Source organism: the organism of the source record quoted next, unplaced genomic scaffold (genome assembly GCF_019419815.1).
Source record: "Pyrus x bretschneideri cultivar Hongxiangsu unplaced genomic scaffold, Pyrus_bretschneideri_v1 Contig16, whole genome shotgun sequence".
NCBI classification, from domain to species: Eukaryota; Viridiplantae; Streptophyta; class Magnoliopsida; order Rosales; family Rosaceae; genus Pyrus; species Pyrus x bretschneideri.
In genome coordinates this window covers 5,542,738-5,560,186 of record NW_025999457.1, presented here as the reverse complement: position 1 = coordinate 5,560,186, position 17,449 = coordinate 5,542,738, and the positions used below count along the sequence as shown (strand labels likewise).

The window sequence follows — 17,449 nt, the reverse complement described above, 5'->3', positions numbered from 1 at the left end:
GAGAAGGCTTTGACATTTTCTTCTGAGCCTTACCATAAAATATATAGATAAATGGATATAAGCCATAAACCATCCATTATCTGAAACGACTGATTGGCAATCATTGAGGCACCACGATGGTACCATGAGAGAGATTAGCTCAAGGTAAATCACTTGAACTTGTCTCCAAGTTATAACCACCGACGCCATCAGATCAGATTAAAATTTGCATAATTGAATCCTTTTGGAAGAATAGATACATAACTATAAAATCAGGGACATGCTGAAAACAGGCATTTTCTGGCAAGTTGCTAGTTCAACATACTATATATGTGGACCCAATACAAATTGATTTGTGGTTGAACTACTATATCATAGCAACAAGTTTCCATACCCACACTGATAAAATGATGGATGTGTCGGGAAAAAATCTCTGGTAGTTGGCGTGAGGGGCCGTGTGGGTATTCTCCAGGCAATTGAATGGCAATAGATATTAGCATTTCAAAGTTCACATGGCTTTGTCTTCCAATTCTTCAGAAGCCTTGGTAGTGATTGAGGCTCCACATATTTTTTCCCTAAATGCGTGATTAATTTGAAGACAGAACCATGCATGTGATCCCTAATGAGCTCTTGTTCCCTTCTATATCCATCGAGTTGTCATTGTCTTTACCATATATTTTTTCTTTAGCCAAAAATATTAATCAACATGACTTTTCATCTATATATACGATATGAATTGGATCAAGACCACCAAATTAAATTCAAATTCTCAAGCATATAGCTTTCTTGTTTTTCTGTTGCTAGTTCCTTGAGATCTTCAAGTTTTTATTAACTCTATTGCTAGTCTTTCCTCCAAAAGATTTACTATAATGGGGTTCCGTCTGCCTGCTGTAATTCCTGCTAAGAAACTTTTTCGACGGTCTTTTTCAAATTCAAGTCAAGGAGCTTCATATAATTTAGCGGATGTCCCTAAAGGTTATTTTTCAGTTTATGTTGGTGAGAGTGAGAAGCACCGATTTGTGGTTCCCATATCTTTCCTCTGCCAGCCTGCATTTCAACACTTGCTAAGTAAAGCTGAAGAAGAATTTGGATTTGATCATCCAATGGGCGGTCTAACAATTCCCTGCAGACAAGATGCTTTCCTTGATCTTGTATCTCGCTTAAGTGCAGTTTGATAGAGTGGTGGATTGTGGAGAGCAATTACATGAACTGTGTGATTGTTACAATTTTGTAAATCAAACAATTTCCAGATTTTGTGCATTTTTTTTTTTTTTTGATCGAGGAGGGAGAAATATTGTTCCCCTGGAATCAGATTATGTAAATGCCTAAATGGAGAAATGTTCATAGCTTATTACATTACAATATAGAAAGCATCCCTTTAAATTATATGACCAGGTGTGTTGCTGCTGCTTGGTGTTGTCTTCTGTTAATGACCAACAAAACATTTGTTGGTCGTGGATGAACCGTCTGGTTTAACCTTAAGGACTAATTTTGTTCTGTTATAAAAAAGAGAAGTAAAAAAACGTGAGCTGTACAATTTTGGATTAATTTCTTCAGATTCTTTCGTGATTGAGTTTCCCATTAGGATCCTTTTTTATTTTATTTTTTATTTTTATATATATTTATGAGAATACTAATATGTTAAGTAGTAGTCCCCTCAACAGTTTGGACAATAACCTTAGTTTTCTCTGCATGACTAGTATGTCATTTGGTAGAGTAAAATGCGAATTTTTCATTCAAACAACTCCACTGTGAAATTTTCTGTATGAGTTATATTGTTCTCCATATATCCAATTACGACTCCAACTTTTTATTAATACTTGATGTAGATGTATATGAGTCATCATACAAAACAGAAGAATGAAAGAAACGTTGAACCTTCAATAAGCCTGTCTGTGATCTAATTAGCTAGGGGATTATCTTAAAGGTGGGATATATTGTCAGTCAGTTTTAGTTACTTCTATACAACTGCTGAGAGTGGACACGGTGCTTCTTTAATAAGATGGACATTGACTCAGGAGCTTCCAAACGGCTTCAGTCCCTAGTTCTTTTGGCTTAATCACCAATCATGTGATTCCACTGTCCATGAGAGATTTAACACAAGTGAGTACTGAATTAGCTAGCCAAAGACCTATAGCTCCCATAAAGGGAAATCTTTTAATACGTACGGATTCCACTGTCAACATACAAAATCAAGTTAGGACATTTGTATGTACAGGTACCATTTATTTGAGTAATCAGATCAACTTTGGGGAAGGTAAGGGTTGTAGTTCTTGACACGGGCAAAAATTAAGTAGCTAGGCTGATCTCTTGCAGTAAAGAACCTGCTTGAGACTATATCTTTACTTTGCTAATATCTGTATAGTTAAAACTTTTTGACCAGGCTAGTAAGTAATATAATCACATCAAGATTTGGATATCTTAGAGCCTAGGATGGTTAAAAACTTTGGCGCATGTCTTTGGGGATTTGCCTGAATAGGCTTTTAATGTCAACCAAACGAAAATTTGTATGAGATAGAATGTATTAAAATGTTCGCATTGATACTTTTGTGAGAATTTAAGCATGGACTAGTGCTATTTAATTTGGGGCATATTCAATAAACACATTGGTATTTTCATGGTAATTTCAGCAGGGATTAGTGCTATTCTGGGTACATCCAATGCTTGTTATATTTAAAATTTTATTCATACAATAGTCCATTCATAACATGTTTTTAAATCTGCCTATGATGTTTACTTGCATTACTTCGTCTGTCAATATTCCAGTAATTAGTCCCTTGTGTATAAATTTATCGTCTGTTCATAACTTGATTGAAGAAGATAGCAAATAAAATGAAAGGTATATTATGAAACTGTAAAAACGTTGTATTGTAATGAAATATTCTAATCTCAGTTTTCCTTGCAGGACAACTATGTACATTCAGTTGACAATAACTATTCTAGAAAAATTGTGTCAGTGAGTTTATGTCCGCTAGGCTGGCCATTTTCCTCTCAGCTCATAAGCAGTTTGACGTTGATGTCCTCTTCCATCATGGTGATTCATTGGATGATCAATCAATTGAACCTCCTTCAAGTGAGCCAGAAAGCCATTAAAATTGCCAAGTGCTTTTACAGCTGTTGGTGTCAAAATCGTGTCGACGTATATGTAGCTAGCCTCTACTTATACACCAAAGCTGAGGTGAGACCAAGGAAGGTGTCTTCACTGCAGGGGATTGTGATACCACCCATTGGATGATCATATCCAAATTCATCTTCAGATAGGCTTAACAGATCTTGGAATGAAGGTTGGTTCAAGTAGGACACCGGAATAATAAACCGCTTCTTCTGGCTCTCCCCAACGTAGATGGCAAGATAGCCTTTTGGAACATCCAATGACTTTGAAGAAACTTGACTTTTCTTGGCATGTAAAATACCAGGCAATCGGAAACCCATGGTTTTAAAATTTCTCTGTAAAAAGGAACAATAAAGAGTTCAAATGAATTTCAGCAGAAAGAGCTTTGATAAGATATGCTTGGGAGTAGAAGAGCTGTGTTGGTTTGCTTCTGAACCTTGGATGATGTATGCATATATAGCCAAACCGGTATGCTGCAAGGCATCAGTTACCTGAAATGATTGGTGATGAAGCACTGGGATGGACCCAAGTGAGAGAGAGAGTTTTCTCATAGAAAATCACATGGGCTTGTCTACAAGTTAATTATCAATATTTTACGAGTCATTTACCGAAAAAAATACGATTGGTGAAGGACCGTGGCGGAGCCAAGTGATAGTCATTTTCTCATGGAAAATCACATGGACTTGTCTTTCCAACAAATCAAGAAAAAAATATGAGCAGAAATGAAGAATCACAATACCCTACACATCTCTTAATAACTGCACAAACTAAAAAAGTATTGAAACTAAAATAAAACACAATGTCCTACTCATGTTCGGAAGGTACGCCGGCAAGATCAGTCGTAATCCTAACAATCAACATAATGTTATAAGAAAGTTTGAGGGAGTGGTCTGCAGGAAATTGAATGGGATTGAAAAAAATAATAATTCTAAAGACAGTAGCATTTGCAAGTTCACATGCCTTTGTCTTCAAATTCATCAACTTTTCTCCGAGTGGTGATTATTGAGGGACCATGATGGTACCATGAGAGAGATTAGTTCATGGAAAATCACATGAACTTGTCTCAAAGTTACAACCACCGACGCCATCAGATTAATGTTTGCATAATTGAATCATTTTGGAAGAATAGATACATGACTAGTATAAAATCAGAAACATGCAGAAAACAGGCATTTTCTTGCAGGTTGCTAGTTCAACATACTATATATGTGGACCCAATACAAATTGATTTGTTGTTACAGTACTATATCATAGCAACAAATTTCCATATCCAAACTGAAACAATGGATGTGTCGGGAAAAAAAAAAAAAAAAAAAAATCTCTAGTAGTTGGCATGAAAGGCTGTGTGGGTGTTCTCCAGGCAATTGAGTGGCTATAGACATCAGCATTTAAAAGTTCACATGGCTCTGTCATCCAATTCATCACAAGCCTTGGTAGTGATGGAGGCTCCACATATTTTGCCTAAATGCTTGATTAATTTGAAGACAGAACCATGTGATCCCTGATGAGCTCTTATTCCCTTCTATACCCCATCCAGATTGTCATTATCTTTACCAAATATTTTTTTCTTTAGTAGAAGATATTACACAATACTTTACACAATACTTTTCATCTATATATACCATATGAATGGGATGATGACCACCAAATTAAATCTTCAAGTTCTTAAGTATAGAGCTTTCTTGTTTTTCACTTGCAAGTTCATTGAGATCCTCTTCAAGTTCTTATAAACTTTATTGCTAGTCTTTCCTCCAAAGATTTACAGCAATGGGGTTCCGTCTGCCTGCTGTAATTCCTGCTAAGAAACTTTTTCGACGGTCTTTTTCAAATTCAAGTCAAGGAGCTTCATATAATTTAGCAGATGTCCCTAAAGGTTATTTTGCAGTTTATGTTGGTGAGAGTGAGAAGCACCGATTTGTGGTTCCCATATCAATCCTCTGCCAGCCTGCATTTCAACACTTGCTAAGTGAAGCTGAAGAAGAATTTGGATTTGATCATCCAATGGGCGGTCTAACAATTCCCTGCAGACAAGATGCTTTCCTTGATCTATTATCTCGCTTGAGTGCAGTATGATAGAGTAGCGGATTGTGGAGAGCAATTACACGAACTGTGTGATTGTTACAATTTTGGAAACCAAACAATTTCCAGATTTTGTACATTTTTTTTCGATTGAGGAGGGAGACACGTACTTTTCCCCTTGAATCAGATTATGTAAATGCCTAAATGGAGACTGTAGCAATATTCATAGCTTATTACATTACAATATAGAATGCATCCCCTTAAATTATATGACCAGGTGTGTTGCTGCTGCTTGTTATCGTCTTCCAATAATGACCAACAAAACCCTTCTTGGTCGAGTGATGAAACGTCTGATTTAACCATAAGGAGTAATTTTGTTTTCTTTCATAAAAAAGAGAAGGAAAAAAAAGACGTAACCTACAATCTTGGATTTATTTCTTCAGATTCTCTTGTGATGAGTTTCCCATTAGGATCCTTTTATACAGTTAAGAGAATGCTTATATGTTAAGAAGTAGTTCCCCCAACAGTTTTGGACAATAATCTAAGTTTCTCTGCATGACTAGTATGTCATTCCATAGATTAAATTGTGAATTTTTCATTCAAACTACTCCAATATGAAATTTCTGTATAAGAATAATTCTCCTCCATATATCCAATTGCAACTCCAACTTTTTATTGATACTTGATGTAGGAGATGTATAAGAGTCACCATACAAAATAAAAGAATGAGAGAAACGTTTGACCTTCAATAAGACTGATGCTAAATTAAGTGTGTGAGCACCATAAGTCCACATTTAGTGGCGTCAGCGGGTGATGTTGATGCAGCGCTAATCTTTCAAGCAAACAAAGCCACCCTTTAATTAGACCTCTCAGAAGACCTGTAAGATAGCCAATTCTATAAGGGGGCACCGAATGTGTTGATTCAACATATCCCCGTTGGAGCATGAAATTATGCTCTCAACAACAAAGTACACTACTTTACCGTAGTCTCTAGCTTTTAAAAGCAAATGCTGCGTGACTCACTAGCTGCGGACATGGCTGTACCATTTCTGCTCAGGCCAATGTGATTGGAAAGATGAAATATGCCCCTAGACTTGGCTATAACTATGAAACTCCTAGGATCAAAATCTTCTTGGGGTTAGTTTTCTGCGGGGAAAACATTCATTGAACCATTTTCTGATTAATCAAGAGGTACATATATTGTAATTAGTACCTCCCCCTCCCCCTCCCATTTCATCATTTTGTGGTTAGCTTCCCCTATTCTTCTTGTTGGTTATATGTCATGGTTTATGGCGTACCACTTCTTCACAACCAAATTCCTTGTTCAAAACCGCAGTATTTAGTCAACAAACAATTCAGGGTTGCACATCAGCAGGGGGGTCGCACCAGGTTCATATTTAGCAGCACACTGCTCAAGCAGCGATTCAGGACTGTGCTGGAAACGATGAGCTTTTATGGAAGCTTGTGTCCATTAGAACTAACGGTGAAATTTGGTGCTCATGCACTTAATGTTACTAAATAATTTTGAAGGGTTTAACTTATTTTACGTTTCTGAATGTTGTAGGAAATTCTCAGTTTGATAATATAAATCAAGTAATTAACAAGTAGAGTCACAATTGCTTCAAAAAGGGTGTGTTTAGTCGAGATTTCTAGTGGTATACACATTAGCATAACAGTATCTATTAAAAGAGATTCTAATGGAAACTCAACCATGAAAATCTGAAGAAGAAACTTATTCAAGATTTTGCTACCTCTAAAACTAGAACAAAATATTTCAACTTGGAATGTTAAAACCTCGTAGATTTTGGATTGTACAAGATCCATTCCTGCAAGGACAAAATGAGATACCCAAATGGGGCAAAACATCCAAACTAACCTTATTTCTTGTAACAATTACGTATCTTTTTCTTTTTTTTTTGGCAGAAACATACTTCAATCATTCGACTTTAGTTGATGATATAGTGCAATAAAAACTTTACATCCGTCCTTTCATCAGACTGAGAAAGAAACAATTTAATGCTCACTAGCATAAGACAATAACGCGTGGTATAGGGATGTTTTTCAATATTGTAAATTAAGAAGCTATGAAAATTGCTAGTCTCCATTTACACACATCCGATTCCAACGGAAAAATAATTCTCCTTTCTCAATCAAAAAAATGTACAAGATGTGGAAAAATTGTCTGATGTACAAAATTGTAACGATCACACAGTAAATGTAATTGTTCTCCATTATCCAATCTCACAATGCACTCAAGCAGGAAATGAGATCAAGGAAGGCATCTTGTCTGCAGGGAATTGTTAGACCGCCCATTGGGTGATCAAATCCAAATTCTTCTTCAGCCTCACTTAGCAAGTCTTGAAATGCAGGATGGTTGAGCAATGATAGAGGAACAATGAACCGCTGCTTCTCACTCTTTCCAACATAAACTGGAAAATAACCTTTTGGGACATCTGATAACTTATATGAAGCTCCTTGACTTGAATTTGAAAAAGACCGCCCAAGAAGTTTCTTGGCATGAATTACAGCTGGAAGACGGAACCCCATTGTTGTAAATCTTGATAGGAAAGACTAGTAATCGAGTTTATAAAAACTTGAACAAGATCTCAAGGAACTTGGGAAACAAGGAAAATCAGACTTGAGATGTTGTAGACTTAATTTGGTGGTCATTAACTCACGCACTCATTTGGTATATATAGTTGAAAAGTCTTGTAGAGTAACCTCCGTTGAAGAAAATATACGACAAAGACAATCCGGATGGGGCATAGAAGGGAACAAGAGCTCATGAGGGATCACATGGTTCTGTCTTCCTAACAAGCAATTTAGGCAAAATATGTGGATCGAGTTAAGTATTTATCTTTCCATCATTTATTTTAGGATAATACTAGGGGGACTAAATTTTTTAAACAAAATTTACAAACCAAATGATGTGGTTGTTGATGATTGGATTATTACTTAAGCAGTGATTAACGTACTTATTTCCTATTAGTGACACATCATTTGTTTTGCAAATTTGGTTTAAAATTTTGGTCTCCCTAGGATGGGCCCAATCAAGGAACATCAGTTATCTAAATGATTGGTCTTAAGCCATAAGGATGGACCCAATGAAGGAACATCAGCTCAAGTAAAATCACATGGACTCGTCTATATAATTAGTTAGGCATTCAGATTAAAACTATAATAAATATAAGCCTACAATATCTCAAGTAGTTGGTGTTAGTGGTCGTGAAGCAATTAAGTTGGGATTGGTAAGAGACATTAGCATTTGAACAAAGTTCACATGACTGTCTTTTGATTCAGCACCATGATTCCTTGATTGGGAATGAGACTTTGTATCAACCTAACAATTCAAAATAAATGATGGAAATAGAAGTAGCTAATTTGATCCACATATTTTGCCCAAACGCTTGACGGGAAGACAAAACCATGTGATCACTCATGAGCTCTTGTTCCCTTCTATACCCCATCCGGATTGTCTTTGCCATAAATTTTCTTCAATAGAGGATATTCTGCAAGGCTTGTCAACTACATATACCATATGAATGCATTGGTCCAAATTAAGTCTACAAGATCTCAAGTCCAATTTCCTTGTTTCCCAAGTTCCCTGAGATCTTCTTCAAGTTTTATAAACGACTACTAGTCTTTCTACTCAAGATTTACAACAATGGGGTTCCGTCTTCCAGCTGTAATCCCTGCTAAGAAACTTCTTCAGCGGTCTTTCTTGAATTCAAGTCAAGGAGCTTCGAATAATTTAGCTGATGTCCCAAAAGGTTATTTTCCAGTTTATGTTGGCGAGAGTGAGAAGCAGCAGTTCGTTGTTCCTATATCATTCCTCAACCAGCCTGCATTTGAAGACTTGCTAAGTGAGTCTGAAGAAGAATTCGGATTTGATCACCCAATGGGCGGTCTAACAATTCCCTGCAGACAAGATTCCTTTCTTGATCTCATTTCTGACTTGAGTGCACTGTGAGATTGGATAATGGGCAACAATTACATGAACTCTGTGATTGTTACAATTTTGTACGTCAGACAATTTCTGCGTCTTTTATACATTTTTTTTTTTTTCCGATCAAGGAGGGAGAACTATTGTCCCCCTGGAATCTGATTATGTAAATGGAGACTTTAGCTAGCGATATTCATAGCTTCGTTTTTACAATATAGAAAAACATCCCCTTTATACCTCTTCTTGTTGTCTTCTGCTATGAGCTTTAAAATGTTTCTTGCTCAGTCTGATGGTTGAATGGACTTAAGGTTTTTACTGCACCACATCTTTCATTAAGGTCGAATTAGGGAAATTTGTCTGCAGGGATTTGTAATCATTCATAAAAAATATTCTTTCTAAAATTAAGGTTGGATGCTTCTTGTCAAAAATACAATTTTCAGTTGAGAGCGTTTTATTTTGATGAGGTTGTGGCCCCTGATCAGTGACCATCAGTGGGCTAGTTGAATTGTAATCATGTCTTGGCCCAAAGATAATTGATCTGGCCCATACACAAAGAAAGATCCATGCACATGCTAGAGAATTCTAGCAAAGTTCAAGTTGGTGGAAGAGTCTAGAAGAATGGTGAGGATTCCACCAACATACAAGATTAGTGTAGATAATTCTAGCTTAGGAAGGTAGTGGAATTATCTAGATATCTCTAGCATGATGTTTTCATGCTTCTCCAAGGGTCCATCCATGCCTATAAAAGGAGAAGGTATCCACACCATTTGTAACAACCAAGATAGCAAGTAGCAAGAAGTGAGAGTGTCAAGTAAGAAGTAAGAAGAAGCAACAAAGCTTCTAAGAGTGTTTGAGTGTTTCCTCTTGTACTAAGTTTGTGAGTGAATGACAGCAACAACTTCGATAATTGGAGTATCAAAATGAAGGCCCTTTTGGGTGCACACGATGTCTGGGAAGTTGTGGAGAAAGGCTACACTGAGCCAAAAGATGAAGCTACTCTGTCTTAACCCCAGAAGGAGAGTTTGAAAGATTCAAGAAAGAGAGACAAGAAGGCTCTCTACCTTATCTACCAAGCATTAGATGACAATGGCTTTGAGAAGGTCTCGAGTGCAATCTCTGCCAAGCAAGCATGGGAGAAGCTTCAAACCTCTTACAAAGGAGCCGAACAAGTGAAAAAGGTTCGTCTTCAAGTATTAAGAGGTGAGTTTGAATCTCTACAAATGAAAGGGTCTGAATCAATCTCTGATTATTTCTCAAGAGTCTTAGCCGTTTCCAATCAATTAAAAAGAAACGGAGAAAAGTTAGAAGATGTTAGAATTATGGAGAAGATACTACGCTCGTTGGACCCCAAGTTCGAGCACATTGTCGTGACGATTGAAGAAATTAAAAACTTGGAAGAAATTAGTATAGAGCAATTAATGGGTTCACTACAAGCATATGAAGAGAAACATAAGAAGAGGCAAGGGAATGATGAGCAGCTCCTTAAGACGCATGTTCAGCCAAAGAAGAAAGAAGAAAGCTTCAACAACGAGAGAAGCTGATACGGAAGAAGTCGTGGTCGACGTTGCGGACGTGGACATGGGCGTGGATGTGGTTGGAACTTAAACAACCATAGCAACTACGAAAGAGGAGAAAGCTCAACAAAAGGTCGCGGAAGAGGACGCTCAAACTCAAGGTATGAAAAATCTCAAGTTCAATGCTATAATTGTCAAAAGTTTGGGCATTATGCTTGGGAATGTAGATCTCCAAACAGTAGACTTGATGGGAAGGTTAATTATGTGAAAGAAGAGCAAGAAGAGAATGGCGTTGTGCTACTAGCATGCAAGAACAATGATGGAGACCAAGACTATACATGGTACCTTGACACCGGCGCCAGCAACCACATGTGCGGAAGAAGAAGCATCTTCGTAGAGCTCAATGAATCAGTGAGTGGTAACGTTTCTTTTGGAGATGAATCCAAAATACCCGTAAAAGGAAAAGGTAACATCCTTATTCCCCTGGAAAATGGGGGTCACCAATTAATTTCGAATGTCTACTAAGTGCCCAATATGAAAAACAACATTTTGAGTTTGGGTCAACTCTTAGAAAAAGGTTATGATTTTCATACGAAAAATTATATCCTTTTTCTTAGAGATGACAAAGGAAGATTAATTGCCAAGGCGAAAATGTCAAAGAATAGGATGTTTCCCATGAACATTCAAAACGATGTTGCAAAGTGTCTCAAGATATGTTACAAAGACATATCTTGGCTTTGGCATCTTCGTTTTGGGCATCTTAACTTTGGGGGACTGGAGTTATTATCCAAGAAGGAGATGGTGAGAGGCTTACCGTGTATCAGCCACCCTGATCAAGTTTGCGAAGGATGTTTACTTGGGAAACAGTTCAGGAAAAGCTTTCCAAAGGAGTCGACCACAAGAGCCCAGAAGCCACTCGAGCTCATTCACACCGATGTGTGCGGTCCAATAAAACCAAGCTCTTTGGGTAAAAATAATTATTTCCTTCTCTTCATTAATGATTTTTCAAGAAAAACCTGGGTGTATTTCTTGAAGCAGAAATCAGAAGTCTTTGGAGCATTCAAGAAGTTCAAAGCCGCTGTAGAAAATGAGAGTGGTTGCAAGATCAAAGCCATGAGATCTGATCGAGGAGGAGAATTCACTTCGAAGGAATTTCAAGAGTTTTGTGAAGCAAATGGAATTCGTCGACCTTTGACAGTTCCAAGATCCCCTCAACAAAATGGAGTGGCAGAAAGAAAAAATCGAACCATCCTCGACATGGCTTGAAGCATGCTCAAAAGCAAGAAATTGCCTAAGGAATTGTGGGCAGAAGCTGTAGCATGTGCTGTCTACCTATCCAATCGGTCTCCAACAAAGAGTGTGTGGGGAAAAACTCCGCAAGAAGCATGGAGTGGAAGAAAACCAGGTATTTCTCATCTAAGAGTTTTTGGAAGCATAGCCCATGTACATATACCAGACGAGAGGAGAACCAAACTCGACGACAAAAGTGAGAAGTTCATCTTCATCGGCTATGACACCAATTCAAAAGGCTATAAGCTGTATAATCCAAACAATGAGAAGACGGTGATCAGTCGAGACGTGATGTTCGATGAAGAAGGAGAATGGGATTTTGGCTCGCATGCAGGTGATCTTCACTTCTTTCCTCAATTTGAAGAAGATAATGAACAAGGGATGATGGAGCAAGTAAGAGAGGTTCAACAAGAATCCACTACTCTACCTGCTTCACCAACATCAACCAATCATGGTAATTCATCAGCATCAGCATTGTCAAGTGGGAGTCTAAATGAAAGAGAAGTACCACGCACAAGAAGTATACGAGATCTTTATGAGGTAGCTGAAAGACTTGATAATCCTACACTTTTCTGTCTTTTTGCTGATTGTGAACCAGTCGACTTCCAAGAAGCAGTGCAAGATACTAAGTGGAGGAAAGCAATGGATGAAGAAATTGAAGCAATCCAGAAGAATGATACATGGGAACTCGCTATTCTTCCGAAAGGACACAAAGCCATCGGAGTCAAGTGGGTGTACAAGACAAAGAAAAATGCCAATTGAGAGGTCGAAAGATACAAGGCAAGACTAGTGGCGAAAGGCTATAGTCAAAGAGTCGGAATCGACTATGATGAGGTATTCGCACCCGTTGCTCGGTTGGAAACTATACGATTACTAATTTCTTTGGCAGCTCAAAACAGTTGGAAGATTCAACAAATGGATGTGAAGTCCGCCTTCCTAAATGGAGTCCTTGAAGAAGAAGTCTACATTCAGCAACCGTCAGGTTATGAGATCAAAGGGCATGAAGACAAAGTTCTGAAGCTGAAGAAAGCCCTCTATGGGTTAAAACAAGCACCACGAGCATGGAATAGTCGCATCGACAAGTACTTTCAGGAAAACAACTTCATCAAGTGCCCTCATGAACATGCTCTCTACGTCAAAGTCAAAGATGGAGATATTTTGATTGTGTGCTTATATGTGGATGATCTAATCTTCACCGGGAGTAATCCAAGCATGTTTGAAGAGTTCAAGAGAGTGATGACCAAAGAATTTGAGATGACCGACTTTGGGTTGATGACATATTACCTAGGCATTGAAGTCAAGCAGAACGAAGAAGGAATTTTCATCTCCCAAGAAAGCTACACAAAGGAGATACTGAAAAAGTTCAAATGGACGACTGCAAGCCCGTGAGCACGCCAATGGAGTGCGGAGTCAAACTAACCAAGTATGACAAAGGAGAAAGCGTAGATCCAACATTTTTCAAAAGCCTAGTTGGAAGCTTGCGCTACTTGACTTGCACAAGACCAGATATTCTCTATGCTGTCGGATTAATCAGTCGTCACATGGAGAATCCCATAACTACACATTTGAAAATGGCCAAAAGAATTCTTCGATACCTCAAAGGTACTGTTAACTTTGGCTTGTTTTATTCAAGTTCTGATAACTACAAACTTGTTGGATATAGCGACAGTGATTGGGCAGGAGATTCCGACGATAGAAAAAGCACTACTGGATTTGTGTTCTTCATGGGAGACACTGCATTCACATGGATGTCGAAGAAGCAACCGATTGTCACTCTCTCTACCTGCGAAGCTGAATATGTAGCTGCTACTTCATGTGTTTGCCATGCAATCTGGCTGAGAAACTTGCTGAAAGAATTAAGAATGCGACAAGAAGAGCCAACAAAGATCTATGTCGACAACAAGTCTGCAATAGCTCTAGCAAAAAATCCAGTATTCCATGACAAGAGCAAACACATAGATACCTGTTATCATTTCTTAGGAGAGTGCATTGCAAGAAAGGATATGCAAGTGGAATACGTGAAGTCTCAAGACAAAGTTGCCGACATATTCACCAAGCCACTCAAACAAGAAGACTTTGTCAGACTAAGAAACTCAATTGGCGTCACAAGACAAGATTAAGGGGGGATGTTGAATTGTAATCTTGTCTTGGCCCAAAGATAATTGATCCGGCCCATACACAAAGAAAGATCCATGCACATGCTAGAGAATTCTAGCAAAGTTCAAGTTGGTGGAAGAGTCTAGAAGAATGGTGAGGATTCCACCAACATACAAGATTAGTGTAGATAATTCTAGCTTAGGAAGGTAGTGGAATTATCTAGATATCTCTAGCATGATGTTTTCATGCTTCTCCAAGGTTCCATCCATGCCTATAAAAGGAGAAGGTATCCACACCATTTGTAACAACCAAGATAGCAAGTAGCAAGAAGTGAGAGTGTCAAGTAAGAAGTAAGAAGAAGCAACAAAGCTTCTAAGAGTGTTTGAGTGTTTCCTCTTGTACTAAGTTTGGGAGTGAATAAAAACCTTGTGTAATACTTTGAGAATTCTTTCTTTCTCTTGCCTATCAATTCCGCTGCATTACATTTTTCTTTGTGAGATAAACATCTCCAGAGTAGTGAAGCATTTTTAAACCCCAACAGGGCTTTGGGGAAGAATAGCCTTTGCTAGAACAATGGCTATAGACCAGTTTCCACTAGTAAAACAAGCTCAATTTAGATGTTCAATTGAGAGCGGAAAATTTGGTATCTAATTCTGTCCTTGCAAGAAAGTATCTTGTACAATCCAAGATCTGGGAACTTTAACATTTCAAGTTAAAATATATTGTTTTAGATAAATTTCTTCGTCAGATTCTTGTGGTTTCCATTAGGATATCTTTAAATATTTTAGCTAGCAGTCAAAATTTTCAGTTGAAGTACTATAGGTATAATATTGAACTGGGAATTCCCTACGGCATTTAGAAATGTAAAAAACGTTAGACCTTTTACAACTAATGGCAAGATTAAGTGCATGAGCTCCAAATTCCATGTTTAGTTCTAATGGAGGACATAAGCTTCCACGAAAACTCGTAACAGTGAAACCATGAATCCTTTCCGCTAACCCTACTTCCAAAGGGTCTGGTTCACTTAAGGTATTGGACTTAGGTGCATGTAGTGCAGAAGCGGGATGCACTTCCCGTGGTTGTGCCAATTGTATCATAGCAGAGACAGTGAGTTAATTAAATAATTAGGGTACAATTAGTTTTCATTTACTTAATTAGCATATTTGAAGACAATAATGGCTTATGATTGAGTGAAACCTGATTTTTGATGAGTACTTCGCAAGTAGTCGTTTGACTGTTACAACCTCGTTAGCAGTTCATTTGGAAATCTATTTCAAACGGATACATGTGAATTAGTAGCAATGGACAAATGCTCTGATCTTGATTCATCGATGCATTTCACGTGGAATGAAGGATTTTCGTGCAATCCATTTGGTGAAATCAAAGGGTTGTTACTTACATGCAAATTAATTTGCTCCCTGTAGTGAATAGTGAAAATTGCTCGGCTAGTACAATATAATAACAGGAGAATGGAATTGACAAAGGGAAGGAAAATAGTATGTTCTTAACTACCTTTGCAGAACAGTACAAATGTTTCAAGTTCATATTACATGCTTGGCGGGACCACTAAATTTATGTCCGTTGGGCTGGCCATTTTTATGCTCAGCTCTCAAGTGGTTTGAAATTGTACCCCATGAATTTATCAAAAGCGTCTTCCATCAGAAAATGCGATATTGGGAACCAAAACTATATCTGAGTAGGCAAGTTAATTGCTTTCCTACAACTGCAGAAAGCGCTGGTCAAAATTCTGCCGATAAATGTAACGCGGCCTTCTCCTCATACACTGAAGCGAGATGTGAGATCAAGGAAGGTATCTTCACGGCACGGGATTGTGATAACACCTATGGGATGATCATACCCGAATTCGTCTTCAGCTCAACTTAGCAAATCTTGGAATAATGGTTGGTTCAAGTGTGATACTGGAATCACATCCAGCTTCTTTTGGCCCTCCCCCACATAGACTGCAAAATAGTCTTTAGGAACATCCAAGGCCTTTGAAGGAACTAGGTTTTCCTTAGCATGAACAATACTAGGCAACTGGAAACCCATGGTTTGAAATGGTAGATGAGAAAACAAACAATGAAGATTTCAATTGACTTGTGAAAAGGATAAATCTTAGAAATGCTTAGGAATCGGGAATTAGAAGACTTTATGTTACTTTGCCCCCAATCCTGATCATATGCATGCATATATAGATTAACTGCTATGCCAAAAGCCATCTGTAATCTGTAATGATTGGTGATAAGGAACTAGTGTGGACCCAATGAACAGACAATAGTTCATGCAAAAATCAATATGGCTATCATATTAAAACTAAAGTAATTAAAATCTGTTGGGAAGGATAATAACCTAAAAATCAAGAGAGACATACTTGAGACAAGCATTTCTTTTGTGGGAGACAAATTCAAAATGCATTTGTGCACCCAACTCTAATTCACTCTTCTGTGGCTGCAAGTTTTTTATACAACTTGCTATCTTTGCTTCTTGTACTTCATGTCCAAATTAATAAAATTTACGATCGATGTGTCAGAAAATCTCTAGTAGTTGGTGCGATAGGTCTTTCAATAAATGAGTGGGGATTTACAAGAGACAAACATTTGACCAAAATCGACATGGCTTTGTCATCCAATTCATCACCAAGACTCGTTGATAGTGGTTGAGATTTCGTATCGGTTGATTTGCTTCACATATTTTTCGTAATTGCTTGATGAAATGTGGAAGAGAAAACCATGTGATCCCTTATCAGTCCTTGTTCCTTTCTATACCCCAATCAGGTTGTCCTTGTTTGCACCATATATTTCCTCCAAGAGAGAAATCCTACACGACCATTCAAGTATATATAAACCATATGACTGGCTCGTTTTATTACCACGAAATACAAGTTTACAAACTCCCAAGTCTAAAAATTCTGAAGTACAATAGTTTTCCTTGTTCTGCAAGTTCTTTGAGAGTTTCTTCTACTTTTGATCTCAAGCTTTACAACAATGGGTTTCCGTCTTCCAGCTGTAATTCCTGCTAAGAAACTTCTTCGACGATCATTTTCAAATACAGCCAGAGGAGCTTCCACTAATTTAGCAGATGTCCCAAAAGGTTATTTTGCAGTTTATGTTGGCGAGAGAGAAAAGCAGAGATTTGTAATTCCAGTTGCATTCCTTAAGGAGCCTGAATTTCAAGACTTGCTAAGTGAGGCTGAAGAAGAATTCGGGTTTGATCATCGAATGGGTGGTCTAACAATTCCCTGCAGATAAGATGCCTTCCTTGATGTCACTTCTCGCTTGAATGGATTGTGAGAATACATAATGAAATCTGCATATTACATCAACTAACTATTTGGGAGAATTTTGTAAAGTAGACAATCTCAACATTTTGTAACCATGTTTTTCATTGGGAAGTGAATCAATGTCTCCCTGAATTATGTAGAAATCTAGCAACTTTTAATTACATATTCATACTTCTTTTTTCTCATCCTCGTTCGTTTATCCATTATCCAAACTA

At 37.8% G+C, this 17,449-nt stretch overlaps 5 protein-coding genes across 5 annotated transcripts; 3 read left to right on the top strand and 2 right to left on the bottom strand.

The window, feature by feature from the left end:
• Window positions 1-717: 717 nt before the first annotated feature.
• Window positions 718-1,365, top strand: LOC103939005 (auxin-responsive protein SAUR21-like). The gene has a single exon (XM_048581057.1). The coding sequence runs from the start codon at window positions 849-851 to the stop codon at window positions 1,152-1,154; it is 306 nt and encodes a 101-aa protein (XP_048437014.1). The 5' UTR covers window positions 718-848; the 3' UTR covers window positions 1,155-1,365.
• Window positions 1,366-2,807: 1,442 nt separating this feature from the next.
• LOC103957856 (auxin-induced protein 15A) lies at window positions 2,808-3,528 on the bottom strand. Its single transcript, XM_009370079.3, has one exon. The coding sequence runs from the start codon at window positions 3,409-3,411 to the stop codon at window positions 3,136-3,138; it is 276 nt and encodes a 91-aa protein (XP_009368354.1). The 5' UTR covers window positions 3,412-3,528; the 3' UTR covers window positions 2,808-3,135.
• Window positions 3,529-4,713: 1,185 nt separating this feature from the next.
• Window positions 4,714-5,378, top strand: LOC103939008 (auxin-responsive protein SAUR21-like). Its single transcript, XM_009349061.3, has one exon. The coding sequence runs from the start codon at window positions 4,859-4,861 to the stop codon at window positions 5,162-5,164; it is 306 nt and encodes a 101-aa protein (XP_009347336.1). The 5' UTR covers window positions 4,714-4,858; the 3' UTR covers window positions 5,165-5,378.
• A 1,851-nt stretch (window positions 5,379-7,229) lies between these two features.
• Window positions 7,230-7,788, bottom strand: LOC103957851 (auxin-induced protein 15A-like). Its single transcript, XM_048581058.1, has one exon. The coding sequence runs from the start codon at window positions 7,655-7,657 to the stop codon at window positions 7,352-7,354; it is 306 nt and encodes a 101-aa protein (XP_048437015.1). The 5' UTR covers window positions 7,658-7,788; the 3' UTR covers window positions 7,230-7,351.
• Window positions 7,789-8,370: 582 nt separating this feature from the next.
• On the top strand, window positions 8,371-9,289 carry LOC108867986 (auxin-responsive protein SAUR21-like). The gene has a single exon (XM_048581056.1). It carries the CDS (start codon window positions 8,775-8,777, stop codon window positions 9,078-9,080), a length of 306 nt encoding a protein of 101 aa, XP_048437013.1. The 5' UTR covers window positions 8,371-8,774; the 3' UTR covers window positions 9,081-9,289.
• The last annotated feature ends 8,160 nt before the right edge of the window (window positions 9,290-17,449 follow it).

Excerpts from the sequence above, each read along its gene's own strand:
- LOC103939005 (XM_048581057.1), top strand. The coding sequence starts at position 849 with ATGGGGTTCCGTCTGCCTGCTGTAATTCCTGCTAAGAAACTTTTTCGA.
- LOC103957856 (XM_009370079.3), bottom strand. The coding sequence starts at position 3,411 with ATGGGTTTCCGATTGCCTGGTATTTTACATGCCAAGAAAAGTCAAGTT.
- LOC103939008 (XM_009349061.3), top strand. The coding sequence starts at position 4,859 with ATGGGGTTCCGTCTGCCTGCTGTAATTCCTGCTAAGAAACTTTTTCGA.
- LOC103957851 (XM_048581058.1), bottom strand. The coding sequence starts at position 7,657 with ATGGGGTTCCGTCTTCCAGCTGTAATTCATGCCAAGAAACTTCTTGGG.
- LOC108867986 (XM_048581056.1), top strand. The coding sequence starts at position 8,775 with ATGGGGTTCCGTCTTCCAGCTGTAATCCCTGCTAAGAAACTTCTTCAG.